The sequence below is a fragment of the Mytilus trossulus genome, chromosome 3, assembly GCF_036588685.1.
Source record: "Mytilus trossulus isolate FHL-02 chromosome 3, PNRI_Mtr1.1.1.hap1, whole genome shotgun sequence".
Taxonomy (NCBI): Eukaryota; Metazoa; Mollusca; class Bivalvia; order Mytilida; family Mytilidae; genus Mytilus; species Mytilus trossulus.
The window spans coordinates 4,344,701-4,368,073 of NC_086375.1; the positions used below are offsets into that span (position 1 = coordinate 4,344,701).

Consider the following 23,373-nt stretch of genomic DNA (forward strand, 5'->3'; position numbering starts at 1 on the left):
ATTATACTGTTAAAGGGGAAATAACATACAAACCATTTTTATAGTATACATAAGATAGTAGATGTTCTGCCAAAATTTTAATGTTTCTTTTCTTAAATCGTAAAAAATATGTCTATTTTTTTTTAATTTAAAACACATTTGAAATCAACCAGAAAATAAAGCTTTTATGTGAATAATTATATTTAAAAATAAAATCTGTGCTTTATTCAAATGCATTCTTTTACAAGATTGATTTGCTTACATCCAGCCAATCATGAACCGTCTATCATAACCAGTTCGGGTCAAAATATAAGATGGCTCCGAAAAAGCATGGTTTCGGAAAAAGAAAACGAAAATCAAAACAAAGTGGCTCAAATGGCGTTAAAAAGGGCAAATACGCCAATAACACTAACCAGCTCCCAACAGGAAAACCTGAACAGTATGGAATTGTTAATTAGAATTGGGAAGAATAAATAAATAAATATAAATGGATTTTTATGACCCCCCTTTTTTACGATAGTAGAGGGGCATAATGTTTTCTGGTCCATGCGTCCGTTCGTTCGTCCGTGCGTCCGCTTTAGGTTAAAGTTTTTGGTTAAGGTAGTTTTCGATGAAGTTGAAAAAGTTGGGGACAACCCATCAAATGGGGAACTGTTTCCCCAAATGAGTAACAATCTCTCATTTGAGTAATCATTTTGTAGTGCTAAAATTTTTTTTTATCTTAACCGACTCTTTTTTCTGAAAATGGCACATATTCATTAAAAATGCAGCAACTTTTCCAAAAGATGATTATCCTTATCTTGATTTACTGAGAAGATATTACCAATGTTATTTCAACTGATCAGGCGGAGCTAGGTTTTAATTTGCATAAGGACAGTCTATTTGAAGATATGTGTGATAAGGATGATTGCTGTTATAATTATTACTGATTTCTAATCACCTATCAGTGTCATCAAAGGAATTTACAAAAGAATTACTGGACACTTCATTGATGAGTTTATCCTAATACACCTATTTATAGATGGACTGGTTTATTATGAGCGAACCGGTTAAAATCCGCCCAGTCAAGTGAAATAAATTAAGTAATACAAGCCTATGAAAAATCAGAAAATTTAACTATTTTATAAGGCTTTGCTAATTTTTTTAAGACCCATAATAAAAATATTGTTCTTTGGGAGAAGTTTTACCTTTAAAATCAAGGATCCCGAAATTTTTTCACCTAATTTCGGTCATTTTCAAATAACTTAAAAGTTTGTGTCCCTTTTCCAAAAAAGAAGTCAAATTATCATTTATACTGCATGAGTGAGCTCATACTCGTAGCATCAACGAATTGTTTCACTGTTGTATCGCATTTACTTTATGATTTATCCTTCCATTTTCCTAAAATCGATGAAGAGCAGTAAAGGGAAGGTGACAGTTTAAAATTGAAATGATTTTAATGACTCAAAACTATAATTTTCTCATTCATTGCTGAAGTTTCTGCCGATTCTGAACTTGAAATTCAAACCAGATGTTATTACTAGTACTTCTTTGGGTGATTTTGGATGTATCTATATTTTTATGCAATACACTTATAAAATCAAGCTTACAAAACTATTCAGCAAATAACAAAAAAAAAAAGTGAACATGATTTTAGGTAAAAGAACCCTGATTCTTATTAATACACTTTTTGTCGTCATCTCTAGTTAGTCCAATTCTTAAAAAATGTCACTTGGACAAACTCCTGTTTTGGTCATCATGGTCAAGGGTCACTAAAATAAAGTTTACTAAAAACCAGCTGACAGGAAAAAAAACCATTTTGAAATTTTGATAGATGATGATCCACGTTAAAAACAAATTAACATCATAAATTACGCTTTGGTACATGTATAATTAACCAACTGGCCAGACTCGGGTATCTAACAATTTTGCAAATTTAAAATTTCCTAACAAACCAGCCATCAAAATTTAAAGGGGTAATTAACTTGCATTTCAATTTTATTTTCAGGTCAATTACAGAGAAAGAAGACTATCCCAGTCAGGTTTGTTTGTTTTCCTTTTTCAATTTTTATAGAAGCGCTAGGCATAAATTGTAGCATTGATACATATAGATAAATGAACGAGTAACCCAAGAGGGATGTTGACATATTAAACAGAAGAATGTAATTATTATAAGAGAAAATATTACAGCATGGATAAACATGTTCAAAGTGCAAATGAAAAGATCAAAACCAACAATGTTTGGTAAGCAACTTCTATTGACACCTGATTGGAGGATGATGGCTATCTATTTAACAGCTTGCATAGTTTAAAAAAAAATGCTTTAAAGTGAAAGTTACTTCTAAAATTTTCCTGCTGAAATAAAAAAAATAATTCTTTTTGGCACTTATTTTATATACCATTTTGAGGATCTAAAAAATATCCCAAATGAGATTGTAACCTTCTGGTTTTGATTAATATAACCTTTATGTTAGTGTTATTAATGCTTTCTTTCAGTCGGAAGATAGTTCTTCAGAAGAGGAAATTAACCCATATCAAGAATTAGTGTCATCATTAAAACAACAGTCAGGTATTTATATAATCAAATAGTATGTGTGGTTCCAGTTACATCGGATTTTTTTTTAGGGTAAGTAGGTAGGGATTTTTTTTAATTTTATGTTGTTCTTTTTTACATTGAGTCTTTGGGAGCATCATTCTGACTTTATCAGTGCTTAATGAAAAATGACAAAAAAATCTTTAGGGTAGGCTATTTTCAAGACGAAAAATTAGGGAAGGTAGAGTCACTGGAACCATACATATATTTTTATTTGGCCTCATCAAAGTATAGATACTGTTCTCAGGCTCTGCTCACCAGGATCCGAAAATTATTTTCTGCTAATTTTTATATCAAACTTACTCAATTCTACAATCAAATTTTCAAGCCCTTTATTCTGATTGTCCACACCTAAAACTCCGATTGTATTCATTGTTTATTTTTTTTCTCTTGTATATATTTGCCACTGAGAGTTGAGCAAAGAACAAATAATCAACCAAACTGGAGTCTTAACCCTAAATTACAAGTTCTATGGCACTGGCTTGTAAAATTGCTTTCGGGCTTGTAAAATTCATCTCTAAAGGCCAACAGAATCAAACTAAAATTTAAAAAAAAATTGAGGTTTCTGGCTTGTGACTCGAAAGCTTGAAGGCTGCAATTTAACGAGAGTTATCTCCACCTTTTCATGGAACATTTTTTTTAAAACCTACTAAATTCGACTTTATTTTTAGGGGTTCCATTTTTGTTGATTGACAAAAACTTACATTTTTGTAGACATTTGATATTGTAGTTTGGCCTAAGTCTACATACAAGACTTATACATGCGTGAAGAGATTTTAAAATTCGTTGAACATTTTGATTTTTTTCGTTTGTCTTTTATTAGAAATTTTATATCCCAAGAACAATTATACTTTATTTATATCAACATAAAGATTATGAACAATCCCATGTTTTATCCGGGAGTGACATTTTCTGCTTGCAAAAGTTATTTCCATTTTTACATGGGAATATTTCACCATTCATCGATTTTGGTTATTAAATATTTTTTTGATTTTTTGTTTGTTTTAGATAGTGATAAAAGTGAGAATGAAAGTGACAGTGATGAATTAGAAGACAGCAATGATGATGAAGACAATGATAGTGAAGATGAAGATAGCAATGAAGGCAGCGATGACAATGTAGATGAAGAGGATGGCAAGGAGAACATAAAGACATCAGATAAATTAGTTGATGCTGAACAGGCTGAGTCGGAGAACTCTGAGACATCTGACAAGTCGGAAGTGGAAGACAGCGAGGAAGAATTAGATGAATCAGAGACGGAACAAGATGATGAAGATTTAGAATCACAAAATTTAGGTTTGAAATATTTATAAACCAGCTTTTTTTGAAATTTATCATAAAGTGACGATTTTGTCTGTTCATTCATTCATTTTAATGAAACTTGCACAGAATAGTTTGTAAGTAGACAATAAAATTGTTGAATGCAAATTTGAGAATTATAAGTAATTTTAGTGGATTTTATGACAGTTTAGTTAAAGTCCTTAATTTGAAATATTTAAAATTTAGATCTCTTTAAAAGAATGGACTATACAATAACCAGTTTTCAATTGGGAAGTGTTACTTAAGCAAATTTGTATGTTAAATGATTGCATTTAAAAAAAAGAAAAATACTTGTTAGGGTTTGGGGTTGTAGGTTAGTGAGACAGCAACCTAAATATAGAAAAGGAAAACCGATAGTGGAACAATGTATAAATGTTTCGCAGTATAAACTTGTTGACTTTCATCTTTTTTAGGGAGTACATATAACAGTGAAAAGAATATTGACATAAATTTGTTTCTTTTTGTCTTTTATACTGATAAAATTTTGAATTTACTTACAGATCCATTTCTGGAGCACTTTGAAAAAGAGATATCTGAAGAGGATGTAACCAAGCTAAGTCAATCACAGTGGACAAAATCAGAAATGAAAGTAAGTTGGGCTAATTACAATGGACAAAATCAGAAATGAAAGTAAGTTAAGCCAATCACAGTATGATTGTGGCTACAAATTGCCATCATATCTTAGTATCTCTCTAACTTTGCATTCATAGTGCCAAGGTTTTGGATAATCTATTTAGAAGTTCATTTAAAAAAGGTTTTGATGACAAGTGATCACAGGATTTAAAGAAAAGTTGGGAAAAGAATGTTGTTGAATGCTTGGTATTCATATATGTGTATCTGTAAAAAAATAAAAAGATTGAAAATTAACAGATGTTCTTTTAAAATGGATGCAGGATTGAAAGGAGAGGGGTTATTAGTAATTTATGGTTGTAAGTTCGTTTGACATTTGCCAAATTTCACAAAGAAAATATGCTAGAAGTAGGGGGATTTCAGAAGTACCTTCATACCTTCAACAACCATTTAATTGGATTAGTCCTAATGTAATAAGTATTATCTCCAGTTGCTTTCTGTCCCAGATTAGAAGAACTATCTAACTAGTCAAACTGATAAGTTTCCGAAAAATGACAAAAAGATTATGATATTGTGTGTTTACAGATTCCCCACCTGGGTAAATGTACAGTTAGAACTATTAAAGGACAGCCACAGAAACCAGACAACCTGACCGACCTAAAGAAAATGCATGTAAGTTTTAGCTTTTAGAACATATACTAAGATTTCCTTAATAAAACATTTTATAAATAGCAAATGACTGAAAATTAATGTAATTGCAAAGAATAATTTTCAAAGTGTCTGGATAAATGTTAACTCTGACACATATTTTGCAAGAAATAAAAAGTATTTTACAATTAAGGAACTAAGCATGCTAAGGGTTTGAAGTCACTGGATTACCTACAGGAATATCACTGGATTACCTATAGGAATATCACTAGACTACCTACAGGAATATCACTGGACCCTACAGGAATATCACTGGATTACCTACAGGAATATCAGTGGAATACCTATGGGAATATCAGTGGATTTCCTACAGGAATATCAGTGGATTACCTACAGGAATATCAGTAAATTACCTATAGGAATATCACTGGATAACCCACAGGAATATCAGTGAATTACCTATAGGAATATCAGTGGATTACCTATAGGAAAATCACAGGATTGCCTACAGGAATATTAGTGGATTACCTACAGGGATATCAGTGGATAACCTTCAGGAATATCAGTGGATTACCTTCAGGAATATCACTAGACTACCTAGAAGAATATCAGTGGATTACCTATAGGAAAATCAGTAGATTACCAACAGGAATATCAGTGGATTACCTACAGGAATATCAGTGGATTACCTACAGGAATATCAGTGGATTACCTACAGGAATATCACTGGAACCTACAGGAATTTCACTAGAACCTACAGGAATATCACTGGATTACCTACAGGAATATCAGTGGAATACCTACAGGAATATCAGTGGATTACCTACAGGAATATCAGTGGATTACCTACAGGAATAGCACTGTACAGGAATATCACTGGATTACCTACAGGAATAGCACTGTACAGAAATATCACTGGATTACCTACAGGAATATCACTGAATTACCTACAGGAATTTCACTGGAACCTACAGGAATTACACTAGAACCTACAGGAATATCACTGGATTACCTACAGGAATATCACTGGATTACTTACAGGAATTTCACTGGAACCTACAGGAATTTCACTAGAACCTACAGGAATATCACTGGATTACCTACAGGAATATCAGTGGAATACCTACAGAAATATCAGTGGATTACCTACAGGAATATCAGTGGATTACCTACAGGAATAGCACTGTACAGGAATATCACTGGATTACCTACAGGAATAGCACTGTACAGAAATATCACTGGATTACCTACAGGAATATCACTGAATTACCTACAGGAATTTCACTGGAACCTACAGGAATTTCACTAGAACCTACAGGAATATCACTGGATTACCTACAGGAATATCAGTGGAATACCTACAGAAATATCAGTGGATAACCTACAGGAATATCACTGGATTACCTACAGGAATAGCACTGTACAGGAATATCACTGGATTACCTACAGGAATAGCACTGTACAGGAATATCACTGGATTACCTACAGGAATTTCACTGGAACCTACAGGAATTTCACTAGAACCTACAGGACTATCACTAGAACCTACAGGACTATCACTGGATTACATACAGGATTATCGGACCACAGATGAATTGTCACGTTGTGATTGGTTAAACGCCGTCACGTGGTGACCCCCTATGAGACCGTATGGGGTTAGTAAGTTTCATATGGGGTTCGTGACGCGTTAATGGCGACGTCATCTATTAATGTTGTTGTGTTTCATTGTTTATTTTTCAACAAAACGGCGCAGAAAAAGTGCAGGTCCGATAAATTCGTTATACGGTTAACTACTGACCCCCTACGGATCCATAGAGGGTGAATAAAATTCATAGGGGACTCGGCCTCCGGCCTCACCCCCTATGGATTTTACTAACCCTCTATGGATCCGTATGGGGTCAGTAGCGAACCATATAACTTATAATATCAGCTTGTAGGAATTCAGTGAACCATACAAATGCTTTAATATTGTTGAAACTTGTTATTAAAAAATATCCGATTGTAAAAAAATGTGTGTTATAATGAATTTCATTTTTTTTTCAGGTAAAACAAAGTTTATGCAATGAAGTCAAGACAACTAATATTAAACACGGTACAGACAAAGGTTAGTCTGGTACATAATTTAAGCAAGTTTTTGTGCTAAGGTTACAGGCTTATTTTCATCTGTAAGTATCATTGTTCATGAATTCCAAATTGTATAACCCTTTTTAGCTCACCTGGCCCGAAGTTTTCATATGAAGTGGACAACTGGTTGTTAGGTTGCTGCCCCGGAATGGGTAATTTTAAGGAAATTTTACTGTTTTTTGTTATTATCTTGAATATTATTATAGATAGATATAAACTGTAAACAGCAATAATTTACAGCAAAGTAAGACCTAAAATTAAGTCAACATGACCAAAATTGTCGATTTACCCCCTAAGGAGTTATTGCCCTTTACAGTCAATTTTTAAACATTTTCACAAAATTTGTAAATTTTTACCAACATTTTCCACTGAAACCTATCATTATAGATAGGGATAATTGTACACAGCAAGAATGTTCAGTAAAGTAAGATCTACAAAGACATCACCATCACAAAAACACAATTTTGTCATGAATCCATCTGTGTCCTCTGTTGAATATTCACATAGACCAAGGTGAGTGACACAGGCTCTTTAGAGCCTCTAGTTTTTTTTGTGATACTCTGCTACCTTATTTTTGAGGATCTTGGGTTAAATCTAAACCCTGATTTAATCAGTAACACTAAAATGTGCTGCTTAAAATTCAGCATTTTTGGATTAAGAGCACAGACTGGAAATCAAATTATATATCTATTTGACAACATGTCTTTCTGTGGTCTTTGTCATTTCGTCTGTCATTTGTTAACTTCTTACAACCTATAATAAATATAAGAAGATACAAGTGCCAATGAGACAACTCTCCATCTAAAACCATTTGAGGACCTTGAATCAACTTGGCAGGTATCATGGATGGAAGGTTTTTTACAAACCATCTATTTTTGCTTCAGATTAACCAGTTATAATATTTTAGCATGAACAATGTTTTGATGGTCCTCTACAAACTATTGTCTTTTTTTCTGGTTTGATGATATTTTTTGTCTTTATTTTTCATTTAACATTGTCTCTTTAAATTTTTTCAGGAGATTTAAGTCCATTACAGCTGATGGTGTTTAAAATTCTTAATCAATATCAGGTAAGAAAAGTAATGAAAAGAGGGATGGGTAAAAACAAAAACACATTAAAGACAGACATCACCATGACAAAAGGAAGGAAAAGATGACAAGAAGTAAAGGTTTTATAAACTGTTTCTCAGAAAATTATCAATCATCACAAGCAGTGGCCTCGCTAGCCCAAAATAGAAGGGAGCCGCACCCTGGGTGCCCTCAGCCGCGCCCTGAGTGCCTTCATTCGTGCCCTTCTGCCCTGACGTCCTTTTCCAAAATTCTGTTGTGACGTTTTGGTAAAATTGCCTTTTTTTTCATGATTTCTGATCTCCAAGTTAATTACATATATGACACCTGTGTGATTGCCCTCAGGTTAATCATGTCATTACAATCAATTACAATGATAAAGACTTCAAAGGTGTTAATAACTAGGTAATTTAATTAGGACAATGTATTTTTTTGTCATACATTTGATGAATGTGTCAGCGAGTGTGTTTTACTGTTTAGCTTGGGTCGGCATTTTCGATCTTCAAGTCACAATGATAATGTATAAATGAAGACTTTCATGACTTGAGAAATGAATTTAAGTCATCAAAATAAAACTATGCCTTCACAGAAATGCCTTCCATCTCAAATTGTTAGTGACATCCACAGTTTTTAATTAACGCAAACGTTTTGGAAATTGATTTTGGAGTTACTTCCCCTGATTTAGCTTATTACAAATTTGTGCCCTAAAAATATTGTCTAGTATCAAAAAATGAAATAAATAACCAATTGAATATATAATAACATAATAATGTAACCGTAAGGATACTAACTGTCTTTAAACATATAAAAAAAATATATTGCAATTTCTTTTTGATAATTATACTTTTACCAATCCATATTCTAAACATTGATAAATTAGTAATACTCTAAGAAATAAGTGAAATAATATATTTAATGCTGTATTTGTTATATAAATAAAAAAAAATATAATGTTTGACAATGGGTAGAGTAAACTATAAAAACAAAATATGCTGACGAAGATGTACTATAAAATTTATAACTACACAAACAATGAAATAAAGACTATGGTTGAAATGCATCTTTATTTAAAAAAAACACAACATATACAGTAAAAAAAGATTCCTTTAAACTCATGATACACACAGAAACAGAGCCAAAAAAATTAGCAGTGCCTTTTCTTATCATAAAAAGTGCCCTGTCCTCCACTGGCACCCTGCCTCTTTTGATTTCTAGCTAGAGCACTGACAAGACCCTTTAAAAAAAACTAAGACTGAACTCACTCAACAATAAATTCATGTTCAACTACAGCCATCCTAGGTGTTCTCATGTAACATAGATAAAAAGCTGTTAAAAATGATCAGAGCCTTCATTGATTAAATTTTTTTGTTGGAGATATTTTATACTGTAACAAGTTTGTTATTTTCCAACATTAAAATTATTTAAATTGCATGAATTGAAAAAAAACAAAGGATATCCATCCTTGACATAAAATCAGTACATGTGCATAAAAAAAACCACACAAATAGCAATGTTAATCTAGTTGGAATAAGTATAGACTTTATTGTTTACATTCAATCATTTTGACAATGCTATAAATTTTATAATTTCCATTTGAATTATGATTCAAAATAGACATAATATATTGGAAGATGAATGAAAGAATAAATATGTAATTATTTTATTTTAGGACTTGTATTACCCCTGTAAAACACAAGAAACAGGAGAACATCTCAGACTGGTTTATTGTTTACATGCCTTGAATCATGTACTGAAGTAAGTATCTTTAATTAGGTACCAGGTGACCCTACAAAATTATGAATGCAAAGATATGTGGGTTATACATCAAGCAGAAAAAAATCAAATGACACAAATACTGATAGGCATCTAGAGGTCAATATAACAGTCTTTAAAAATAGAAAATTTGCTATGCCTTATGTTATACCCCAAAGGTTCACTTGGTTATAGAATAAAATGGGCATCCCTTGGTCTATTCCAGACCAGCAGTATAACCATTGCTAGTGTTACATAGATGCCAACCATTACGATTTTTGCGTAGTTTTTCCGATTTTGCGATAAAAACTACGCTATTACGGTCAAAGTCGAATAGTTACGGATTACCAATCATCGCCGTTCAATTTTGTAAAACACGGATTTTTATCATTACTTTTCCGTCCTGGTCCGGTATTTAGAAAACGCCAATGTAATGCTTCCGGTTTCTCGGGAGTTATCAACCTATTGTTGAGTAACTAACTGACTTCCGAAGAGGCAAACTTGCATTTATGAAGTAGCTTTCCCCCTTTCTCTACTTCTCCTTGACAAAACGAAAATGTACGAGTCGAGAACATCTGAACAATAAATGAATGGAATACATACTACAGACAACATGTTAAACGACAAATTTCGTGCACATCACTTTGCAACCACTTGTCAGTAATTTTTATTGGTAAATGCACGTTTATGAATGATTACTGAAAACTTTTCAAAAATACGGAAAATTTGATAGTTTGTTACTGATTGTGTCAAAAGGGGGTTGGCATCTATGGTGTTAAAAACATGTGCAAAAACTCTTTTAGGGGTTTGAAGGTTGCCTTTTGTAAAGCTGAATTTATGTATTTTTCTAAAACACTAATATTTCAAATTCAAAATATCTGGCCCAACATCCTGGTCAACTCCCTTCTGTAGGACCTACCTTTTGTATTAATTATTAACTTTGATTAACATGTTTTCATCCTGACCATGCTTGAATAAGTTACCACTGAACACAAAGTAAGCATCAATCAATCAATGAAATATGTTGATTAAATTCCATATCAACATGTGTGAAAAAAAGTATATTTGATCTCACATCTTGCTTAATGTTTAAAAAGAACATTTTCATGCCTCACCTACGATAGTCTGGTCTGTGTGTCTGTTCATTCGTCCATCTGTCCTGCTTCAGGTTAAAGTTTTTGGTCAAGGCAGTTTTTGATGAAGTTGAGGTCCAGTAAACTTGAAACTTTGTACACATGTTCAGTCTGTGCCAAACTGATTTAGGGTTTGTCTGACCGAAACAGAAATTTGAACTTTTCTTCTATATATACAACTAAAAAATCTTGAAACTTCTGTCTGTCAGAAAGGTTTTTTGTCTGACATTTTGTGGGTCAGACAGAGTTTGGGATACACTGCATGTTCCTTATGATATGATCCTTCTAATTTTAATGCCAAATTAGAGTTTTACCCAAATTTGATGGTCCACATAACATAGAAAATGATAGTGCGAGTTAGGCATCCATGTTCCCGGGGACACATTCTTGTTTTAAAATATGTAGCTTTATATTTTGTTTTGTTTATAGAAACAGAAAGCGTGTCATTTCACACAATACCAAGATGAAACTTCCAGGCAATGAAGACAAGTAAGTAAGGATTATAATTTCTTTGTTGGACATATCTGCTTTAAACCATAATTTTTAAATTGATCAATTTTGTAACAAATAATTTAGGAAGTCCGTTTTCACCTTAGATCCACTTTGTTATGTACCCAAATATTTTCAATTAATGAAAAACAATCTATAAATTAACATATAAATTACTATCAAAAATAGTTGTCAGGGAGAGGTTGTCAAGGAAGATATTGACCAGCATAGGGACATACATTGAGCCTTAAACAAGATCAAACTGTTCTCAAAGGTTAATCTTTGTCAAGAAAAGGCCATTTAGACATGTTACTGTTATATTGATTTAATTGAACTTAACTTGTCAGGGATAGATGAAGTATATATAATTCTCTCCTTTTTATGCCCAAGCTGTAGCAGAGGGGCATAAAGTTTTACCATTGTCCATCTGTACATCATCCTACCATGCTTTTCAAAATTTGTTTTTGTTCTCAATCTTAGTTTTACCAATTTTTATGAAACTTATACACAATGCTTATTATCACTAAATACTAAATTTGGGTATCATCACTTTTGCTATTCTTGAGTTGTTTGCTTTTTTAACATTTCATGCAAGTGGGGGAATTTAAATCTAGTCAGCAAATTAAAAAAAAAATAGAATTATTATGGTTTCTTTTGCGAGTTATTTGTTACTTTTGTATATGTTAATTTCAGGGATTACAGAGATCAAGGTCTAGCCCGACCTAAAGTGTTGATAGTTATTCCATTTAGGGAAGCAGCCTTACGGATTGTTGATATTATGATTAGTCTACTGAAATCTGATGAAAAGGTAAGTTTTTTGATTGAAGTGTTGATCTTATTTACCATTGTCAACACAGTAAAGAGTTTTCTGTTGGTTATTCCTTTAAAATGGATGTGAGAGGATAGGAGGGGACTCAAAATCCAACACAACCAACATATTTTCTTTTCTTTTTCTTTTTCTTACATCAAGAAAAGGACAAAACATTTGGACTAACAACACATATGCACACAAAAAAAAAAAATTTTGAATAGAATATCCCTGAAAAAGAGCTTGTTATTTTGTCCTAATATGAAATATGTATACAAAATAACTTAGTAGTCAATTTATTTACTTGCTCATGTGAGTATGAAGAGAACCCAAGGTTATCTCAAACTAGGATCTTTTCTTTTATGTATGCAAATAATGTTTCAAGAGATAGACTCTGATTGTTTTGTTTTAGAGTATGGTGAGTAACAAGAAGAGATTTTACTCAGAATATAAGTTGGATAATACAGACCAGAGAAAAGGAGCCAAACCTGGTAGGTTTTAAATAAGCCAAAAACAGGATTCAACTTTTGAATTGTATAATAAAATTGAGAATGGAAATGGGGAATGTGCCAAAGAGACAACAACCGGACCATAGAGCAGACAACAGCAGAAGGTCACCAACAGGTGTTCAATGCAACAAGAAATTCCCGCACCCAGAGGCGTCCTTCAGCTTGCCTTAAACAAATATATACTAGTTCAGTGATAATGAACACCATACTAAACTCCAAATTGTACACAAGAAACTAAAAGTTAAAATAATAATGAATATAAATGATGAAGTTGATGAAGCATTTGAATAAATACTAAATAAAATAGGAAGATAGGAAAATATCAATTTTAGCTTAAATAGTAATATGAAAAAAGAAACAAGGAGTTTGTCAATGTAAACAAATTAAGCCATTCAGAATTTTGATATAATGTGAGTTTTTCATTTATTTTATGAACTATGTTTATTACATACAAATGCATTCTAATTTACCTGTTAAAGAGAGTTCACTTTAGTTAAGAGGAAAGGTTACTGTAATAATGTCTTGGTATTTAACTTTCTGCTAAAGTTTAGTTTTAATGTATTACCACGTTTCCTTTACTGGAGAATGTCAGTTTGAAATAGTGACATTAAATTGGTTGTCCTACATGGAAAGAATGCACTAATCAATGAACATTTAAGATTGGGAGAGAAAAAATATTCCTAAGATTGTTCACTTTTTACCCTACTCAAATTGATAGTTTTGTTAAAATGCTCAACAGTTCCTCCGGGTCAAGTTTTGTTAAAATGCTCAACAGTTCCTCCGGGTCAAGTTATTTTGACACCATATCTATTCAATTTATAGTATTATTTGATTTCATCTTTATAATGCATGTAATATTTGACAACAATCAATTGAACAAGGCTGAGATACGAGGACTGCTGTATTGTTTAATGAAATTGAGAATGGAAATGGGGAATGTGTCAAAGAGACAACAACCCGACCATAGAGCAGACATCAGCCGAAGGCCACCAATGGGTCTTCAATGTAGCACCACCCTGAGGCGTCCTTCAGCTGGCCCCTCGACAAATATGCATTTTACTTAAGTTTATTTCATGTATATTTATTTTCCAGAGGACTATGAGTCAACCTTCACAGGAAATACTGATGATCATTTTAGGATTGGATTGGGAGTGGCTAAAAAGACATTAAAATTATACACAAACTTCTATGCTTCTGATATAGTACTAGCGTCACCATTAGGTCTCAGGACTATTATTGGATCTGAAGGGTAAGGACCATTTAATATGAAAAATCCCATTCCAAAACTTTACTTATTTAAATCTGTCAAGCTTATGGAAATTAACAGACTTGATTTTGAAATGTTTTCCCCATATCAGCATGTCAAGTTTATAAACTGATTTGACAACTTGTTTGTCTTTCATCTTTCTTTTTTTTTTGCCTACATTTTTAAGGTCATTGACTGACTTATAAGTTTGTATGTCACTTAAGTATCTCCTACCTATAGTTGTATTGTTTGTCTCATATTTATGAGATGTTTTATGCATACATGTTCAAAAAGTTGTTTTTGTTTGAATATTAGTTCCCTAAAGACTTTCTACCTTGGATATATTTTCTTCCAATTTTGTATTTTTACGATAGTAGAGGGGCATTATGTTTTCTGGTCTGTGTGTCTGTTCATTCGTTCGTTCGTTCGTCTGTCCAGTTTCAGTTTAAAGCTTTTGGTCGAGGTAGTTTTTGATGAAGTTGAAGTCCAATCAACCTGAAACTTATTATATATGTTCCTTATGATATGATCTTTCTAATTTTTATGTCAAATTTGAGTTCTGACCCCAATTTCACAGTCCACTGAACATAGAAAATGATAGTGCGAGTGGGACATCCATGTACTGGGGACACATTATTGTTTCAAATTACTGCAAAATTTCTTCATTGGAACAAAACTGCACTTCAGTTTAAGAAGAAAACTTTTATTATACAATTTATCAGTGTGGAAGTTAATTCAAAACATGATTATGATTTAATTTCAGAGATAAAGAGAGAGACTATGATTTTCTGAGTTCTATAGAGATGTTAATATTTGACCAGGCAGACATTTTAATGATGCAGAACTGGGATCATATTATTGTAAGATTTCATTAATTGTTGTCTATTTTGATAAATTCTAAAACGAAAAGTCTGATGAAGCTCTTTTGATCTGACAGGCAAATCTATGTGTGTGGTTAAAACTAAATTCAGAATTTTCTAATATTGCGAAATTGTAAGGAGATAGGATTCACAGAGAAAAGGAGTAGTTAAGACCTCTTTTTGGCCCCAAAATATGGCAGTTTAACAAAATTGTTAAAATGTAAACTTTTAGTTATTTATTGGACAGTTGAATGCTTCTGCTACATAAATATGGGCTGTTTTTGACAATACAATGCACATATATCGGGTTGTAGCACCACTCAGTCATGCTAAATTACTGAAATCTTCAAAATTCTATCCTTTTAGTTAAAATTTAGACGGTTTCCGTGTAAAACGAAAGTGGCTGCATTCGTGTTCATCCTTAATATTGAAATGTAAGTTGTATTTTATAATAATACATAACATATATAAAGATTGTGGATGAACATGTATGCGGCCACTTTCATTTTTGACAAAAACCACCTGAAAAGTGACGTTTTGGGGCATATTTGAGAGATTTTTCATATTTGAGCTTATATCGGATCGTTTTTAATGACTAAATTAGTTAAAATCTTTCACAAAAACTAATTGAATCAAGTGAAATAGACACCTAAGTGTTTAAAAGGTGGTCAAAATCTTTCGTCAGATGAAACTGAAATTTGAGGCCAAAATGAGTCCTTACCCGACCTTCTCCTTTCATTTCATATTTTGCTAGCATTATTTTGTATGTAGCATTTCTTGAAAGAGAAATTATGTAACTCACTCTTTTAGTCAAATTATTTTTAGATTACAATAATGAATGACTGTAAAAATTTGTAATGTGACTAATTTGTTATTTTTTAGCATTTGATGAAACATTTTCACTTGCAACCAAAAGAATCCCATGGAACAGATTTCTCAAGAGTTAGAATGTGGACATTAAATGGTTGGTAAGTCGAAATGTATAATTATTTTAAGAGAAAATTTTAGTATGACTTTAAATTTATTGTTCAAGTATAAGAGAGAAGATATATTTCTGTTTGAAGAAGGAAATAGACACTATTTAAACTATTTTGAATAAAAAAAACAAAAAACAATCGCTTAACAAAATTAGATAAATAATTTAAAAAGCTGACAAAGTTGGGTTTCGTTTTTCTTGAATTGAAGAAAGTTTTCAATGTCTGCATGAAAACCTTTAAATTGTTTAAAAACATAAACCTACATAATAATAATGATCAAAGGTACCAGTTTTGAGGTTGAGCTTTTTTGTATACTTTGCAAACAACAAGAACGGGTGTACCATTTCAACATTCATGATACCCATGAAAGATATTTTGAAAATTGTGTTTCACCCTAGGCCACCCTTAAAAAATTGTTTGTTTGGCATTGCCGACTCACACCATCAGCAGTTGGGTAGGTAGGTAGGGATTTTTTTTTTATTACATTTAAAAACTATATATTGCAAGCATAATCATTTAGACTCTAGATCACAGCCAAAAGCAGTGCAGCATTTTGCAGTTGTGTGTACAAACTGATAGTTTCTTTGATAGGGGTTAATGTCACATTCTACAGCATATGGGTAATTTCATGTCAGACGTTCAGTGTTTTGGAGGAGTAAACCAAAGTACCCAGCAAACAGATCTGTGGTAGGGAACTGACATTAACCATAAAACATGTTAGACATGAAAATTGAATCTTAATTGTGGGATTGTCTATTGAACAGAGGCTTAAGGTCACATCTTGAATTTGCCTTCAGTTTGGTAAACTTGTCATATTTTAATCAGTTCAACCACTACAGCTCCCTGTACAAATAGATAATTTAAGCTTTGATTCATTGTTTGCTTGTTTGATGGGATTTAAAATTAACTTTCTACACCATATGGGCAAGTTCATGACAATCAGTTTATAAGTGGATGAAAGCATAGTGCAGAGGAACCTTATCATAAATTTCTTAACAATCTAACCTTAATTTTGTGGTTTCAAACTTATACCTATATGTAGAGGTGATAGACGAGCATTGATACATGTAAGTTTTGTCAAACTAGAAAACAATCAAAGCCACTGCAGCCCCTGATCAGCTTTTGAAGATAGCAAAATATTACAAATTTAAAAGGTTGGCACAAGAACAGACATGAATGCCAGACAATATTTATAAATATGTTGCTGTCGGATATCTTTTCTGTTTTAAGATTTTTTTTTTTAGTTTTTGATACACACAAGAGGCTAGTCTTTAAAATATGTATGTTTTGTACCAGGTTAACCTCTACAGGTACAAAACTACTATAAACCTGTAAATCTGGGACCATACATGTATTGGACTTTTAGCTTTGGTGCTTTCATGCAGCACAGTCACCTGAAGATTTCATAATTAGAGCAAAATATGGGGGAAATAGAATATTTTTAGTAGTATTTTTTCAATATTATTTATTATACTCTCCATCCAAGGTTAAAGCTACAGATGTTTTTTCTGTCATGTCTTGGTGAAAAGCTTCTATCCCATGAAATGAAGATGCAATGAAAAGCTTCTATCCCATGAAGTGAAGATGCAAAGCAGACACCAACAATAGTGTCACTGTCTGCTTTACCAAAGACGACATTTGAGTTCTCTACAAGGCCTTTCAAATTAAAATTCAGAACATCAATCCATGTTCCATGTAAAGATTAGGTGGAAATCTTATGTTTTAATAAAACACTCCTCTCCCTTGAATGGAGCATTAGGAGATGCTATCCACTACCTGTCTTTTTGACATTTTTGGCAGACTTTTTTAATCTATGTCATTCAAGCGCTTGCTCTGAGTACAGTGTACAACAAGCACAAATGAAGCACTTTAAAGATCATGAATTGAAATAAGTAAAGCCTGGAAACAAACTCCGCGGATATGATCAAAATTCCGGTAATTTTCCGATTTTTTTAAATAAAAAAAAATACAAATTTTGAAACACCAATAAAATTATTCAGGCGGCAAGATTTTCAGTGGGTCGGGCGGCAATGCCAAACAAATGAAATTTTATTTTAGGCCCTATACATGCAAATTTTAAAGATTTATTTAACATATCCAATGTACAAACAAACAGCCATAGTTGTGATTATGAAGTGCTTCCAGTAGTACCATGTATGTTTTATGGAACTGCTTGAATCTGCTCTTGTTATGATTGGTGTTATATATTATTGCCACGTGGGGGCAAATGATAAGAAAGCATATGATTGGTTGTTTTTCTTTTTCAGGAGTAAATATTACAGACAGAACATTGTTTTGAGTTCAGTTAGTGATCCACAGATTTTATCATTGTTTAACAAACACTGCTGCAGTATCCTTTAATAATGTATTCACTAAAAGATCATCAACATAATGATCATATTTCATTTTAACATGCATTTTAATTGAATTGTTAGAATTGAGGGGATTGGAAGGCAGCTTTATTCAAATTTGAAATTATGGGTGGTAGTAAGTTATAAAGATAGCTTAAACAAATAAGATACAGTTTAGTGCATGTAAGAGTAAAGTTCATATTTTAAAGAAAAGATTTTAAACAGTTCATAGAGGAAAAACGGTATCACACACTATATTAAAGCTGTTTTCCTCTTACTTACTTTTAAGTATTTTTAACTGTGGCAAATGATTTCATTATCATAATCAAAATTATTCAATCTAAAATATAGATAATCAGTTATCATTTTCTTGTATAGACTAATTGTAGGTCACAAATTTTAGTCCTTAACATGTTATTTAGATTACAATGGTAAAATAACTTTACACAGACCAGAAACAAAGGGATCTATATCACAAGTAGTGGTACAGTTACCACAGGTAGGTGTTAAGTTCCAAAAGAAACTGAATGTTGTTGTAGAAACAATGCAACTTGTGTTTTATAGAGGATGCTTTAGAGATAAAAACTAAACATGGTTCTGGTTAGAACGCTATCTAAACAAAATCAATATTTTGTGTAGTCTAATCAAGATGATAGTGCAATACACTTGTTCAAAGAAAAAACAACAACAAAAACAAAATGGAGAAGTAAATGTAAAAAAATGTCAGAACAAAAAACAGGAATTAAAGTTGAAATGTAAAATTTTTATAATTAAATAATTCTTTTTTTCAGGTTTATCACAAGTTAAGTTGTAGTAGCTACAGTCAGCTGGCTGATGACAGATTTAATTTCTTTCTTCAAAAGGTGAGTTAAAGAGTTTTACTTGAAACAATGTTAAATTGTCTTTACTATTGGGTTGTTCTGTATGTAAATGCTATGAATAGTTAAAAAAAAACAAGAATGTGTCCCCAGTACACGTATGCCCCATTCTTTATCATTTCCTATGTTCAGTGGTACATGAAAATGAGAGAAAATCTCTAATTTGGTTTCAAAATTAGAAAGATCATATCATAGGTAACATGTGTACTAAGTTTCAAGTTGATTGGACTTCAACTTCATCAAAAACTACCTTGACCAAAAACTTTAGTAAGTTTCAAGTTGATTGAACTTCAACTTCATCAAAAACTACCTCGACCAAAAACTTTACTAAGTTTCAGTTTCAGTTCAGAAGAAATTATTATGATCATCTTAACATATTTTCTGTTTTTTTATTTTCAGATTTTACCAACACACAAGGACCCAGTGTTAGCACAGACATTAATATATGTTCCATCTTACTTTGACTTTGTTAGATTGAGGAATTACTTTGTTAGAGAAGATTTAAGCTTTGTCTATATTAGCGAGTAAGTATTTGGTGTTGTGTTAAGATCAGCGTTTTGCATTTCATTTTCTCTTTCATTTGCACCGATATTTCTTTTCATTTGCGCTGAATTTTTTTACAGGTAAATTACAGGTAAATGTTATTTTTCATTTATCCTTATTGACATCTTCTGTTAGCCAGTTGTACAAATGATATGATTTGTTAAGCATAATATGTGTATGCAGTGTTGTCTTTGCTTACCACGGGGAGGTAGAAGAAGGATCTCGAGCAGGATAAGCCAATTTAAACGCACTATGTTCACATACTTTAAAATCAAGAAGTAAAAACCTAGGATAAAAGCACTCTGATTATACCTGAATGATGAATGAAAAATCTATTTACAACATTAAAATCCACTAAAACAGAATACATTAAAATCATAAATCTGTTCATGCAGAGTATTTCTTGTGATTCCGTATATTTGTAGTAATTATCAATTATAACAAAGGCTATCTTTTCTATCTTTGGCTTACGTACTGAATCAGGCATTTCTAGAATTTGCATTTTAAGATAAGTAACGGCTTGGATTTTCTTAACTAAAACATAAGTGAACTACGTTTATAACCAATTTTTTCCAACATACTTTCAATGTATAGTACATGTACAAGTATTAACTCCCCTGTGCTAAGCTGTAAATGCAATTAGGAGCAAAGATTAAATCAACGCAAATGAAAAAAATGAAATTGGCGCAAATGAAAGAATGACATTTTTTAAAATTGACGCAAATGTCATATGCCTGTTAAGATATACATTTGTCCAAGTAGAGTAAGGATTTTTGTATATTAAATTACTCTGTAAACAAAAAATAGCATTGTTGTAAAATTTACAGTCATATCTAGTGGTTTTACATTTTTAGTAGAGGGTGAATTCTATAAGTCATTGTAGTAGCAAAAAAAACTTCCAGGTTATATCATTGAGAATAGTGTTATTTTCTGTGAATTTTTGAATAGCAAATTGAGATGAAAGCAAGAGCATTTGACATCCTAGTTGATTTTTGACCAGTGAAGAACTGGGATCAAAGAAACTTTACAAATTGTTATCTAATGATCGGGTAAGAGTTAGAAACACTAGTTTTAAAGCTGAAGCTGGTGAAATTTGTGTTTAGAAAATATAGTTGGAAAGTATTATAAATATGAATTAATATAAAGTTTTCTAAAACTGCAACTATTTTTGTATTTTACAGATATACTAAAGACAAAACTTTGTCAAGATCTAGGAACCAGTTTTTTCATGGAAATGCTCATTTTATGTTGTATACAGAAAGAGTGCATTTTTATAGAAGGTGAAGTAAAATTAGTCATTTAATCATTAAATATTTTTGATGATAATATTTGAGTTATATAAGCATTTCCATAGTATGAAAGCTTAAGTCGAGTAGCAAATATATAAAAGCACATTCAGGATGAGATCTGATAAAATAATACTTTGTACTAGCCCTACTTGCTGAATCAGATTTTTTATCTGCTAAATTACATGGTTAGTCTTATATATAATGACTAGATATCAATGAGGTTTCTCTCCTACTCCTTAATTGGACATGTGTTTGAGAGAAGAAATAAATTCCAATAAAAAAAAACTGGTTTTATTGTGTAAGATGTCAGTTATTACAATATGAAGTGTCCAAATGATGGCTATTATTTTACACTAACCTAGTTTTAATATAGCAAACTGAACCTTATTTCAAGGATACATTTTTTCCCTGTTAAATTCATTCTATTAAACTGACTTCACTGCAATTTTGTTTGTCTAATTGTGATTTTCTTATTGGATGTATTTGATGATTGCAAGTAGAGAAAAGAAATGAGTCCCACAAATTAAAAACATTAAATTTTTATCCCCTGCCATAGGTTGAGAGATGGAACTTGGTGTCCTTGGATGCATTTTTCTTTAATTTTTATTTACCATATGTGCTAAATGGTAATTGTAAAATTTATTTTATCTCATTTTCAAAATCTAAATTGTAAAAATAATACTTTCTTTTCATTTTGTATTCATATTCAATTATTCTCTCTCTGTTTCAGATTTAAAGTTCGAGGCATTAAACACATTATATTCTACGAGTTACCGCTGTTTCCCCATTTCTACAGTGAACTGTGCAATATGTTGATAGAGAACAGACAGGAGAATTCATCATGTACTGTTATGTATTCACAATATGATGTACAAAAATTGACAGAAATTGTGGGATCTGATAGAGCATCACATATGATTTCATCGTCTAAACACATTCATATGTTTGTAACGGGGGAATAAAATATGATAACATTTTAGTTTTGAATGTTTTGTCACTATTCTTTATGAATCCTGAAATGTTTTCATTATAATTATTATCCCCCCGTTTTACTTCTGTCAGTCCGTCCGTCAGTCAGTCTGTCCCATGAATATTTTTCGTCGCATTTTTCTCAGGAACTACAAAACAAGGATTTCTGAAATTTGGTTTCAGGGTTTATCTAAGTCAGCTATACCGTGTGATGCGTTTTCAGATTGATCACTTGAAAACTTCCTGTTTACCGAACACTTGCATATTTTTACACTACTTATTTATTCATCACATTTTTCTCAGGAACTACAATACAAGGATTTCTGAAATTTGGTTTCAGGGTTTATCTAAGTCAGCTATACCGTGTGATGCATTTTCAGATTGATCACTTGAAAACTTCCTGTTTACCGAACACTTGCATATTTTTACACTACTTATTTATTCATCACATTTTTCTCAGGAACTACAATACAAGGATTTCTGAAATTTGGTTTCAGGGTTTATCTAAGTCAGCTATACCGTGTGATGCATTTTCAGATTGATCACTTGAAAACTTCCTGTTTACCGAACACTTGCATATTTTTACACTACTTATTTATTCATCACATTTTTCTCAGGAACTACAATACAAGGATTTCTGAAATTTGGTTTCAGGATTCATATAAATCAGCTATACCGTGTGATGCGTTTTCAGATTCATCACTCGACAACTTCCTGTTTACCGAACACTTGTATGATTTTACACATGATAGCCAAGTTGAAAATTTTCGTCACATTTTTCTCAGGAACTACAATACAAGGATTTCTGAAATTTGGTTTCAGGATTTAAATAAATCAGCTATACCGTGTGATGCGTTTTCAGATTCATCACTCGACAACTTCCTGTTTACCGAACACTTGTATGATTTTACACATGATAGCCAAGTTGAAAATTTTCGTCACATTTTTCTCAGGAACTACAATACAAGGATTTCTGAAATTTTGTTTCAGGATTTATATAAGTCCGCTATACCGTGTGATGCGCTTTCAGATTCATCACTCAACAACTTCCTGTTTACCGAACACTTGTATGATTTTACACATGATAGCCAAGTTGAAAATTTTCGTCACATTTTTCTCAGGAACAACAATACAAGGATTTCTGAAATTTGGTTTCAGGATTTATATAAGTCAGCTATACCGTGTGATGCCTTTTCAGATTCATCACTCGACAACTTCCTGTTTACCGAACACTTGTATGATTTTACACATGATAGCTAAGTTGAAAATTTTCGTCACATTTTTCTCAG

General features: G+C 32.0%; 1 protein-coding gene across 1 annotated transcript; it reads left to right on the forward strand.

The window, feature by feature from the left end:
- Positions 1–260: 260 nt before the first annotated feature.
- Positions 261–22,094, forward strand: LOC134710013 (U3 small nucleolar RNA-associated protein 25 homolog). Its single transcript, XM_063570156.1, has 21 exons — positions 261–418; positions 1,967–2,000; positions 2,455–2,527; positions 3,560–3,847; positions 4,372–4,460; positions 5,027–5,113; positions 7,133–7,193; positions 8,230–8,282; positions 9,950–10,035; positions 11,595–11,654; positions 12,348–12,462; positions 12,875–12,953; positions 14,064–14,220; positions 14,981–15,077; positions 15,960–16,045; positions 18,322–18,404; positions 18,828–18,904; positions 19,197–19,268; positions 19,683–19,807; positions 21,008–21,106; positions 21,846–22,094. The coding sequence occupies exons 1-21, from the start codon at positions 294–296 to the stop codon at positions 22,075–22,077; spliced, it is 2,178 nt and encodes a 725-aa protein (XP_063426226.1). The 5' UTR covers positions 261–293; the 3' UTR covers positions 22,078–22,094.
- The last annotated feature ends 1,279 nt before the right edge of the window (positions 22,095–23,373 follow it).

Excerpts from the sequence above, each read along its gene's own strand:
- LOC134710013 (XM_063570156.1), top strand. The coding sequence starts at position 294 with ATGGCTCCGAAAAAGCATGGTTTCGGAAAAAGAAAACGAAAATCAAAA. Across the intron at positions 3,848-4,371 it reads TTTAGAATCACAAAATTTAG|ATCCATTTCTGGAGCACTTT; the intron begins GTTTGAAATATT and ends ATTTACTTACAG. Across the intron at positions 8,283-9,949 it reads AAATTCTTAATCAATATCAG|GACTTGTATTACCCCTGTAA; the intron begins GTAAGAAAAGTA and ends ATTTTATTTTAG.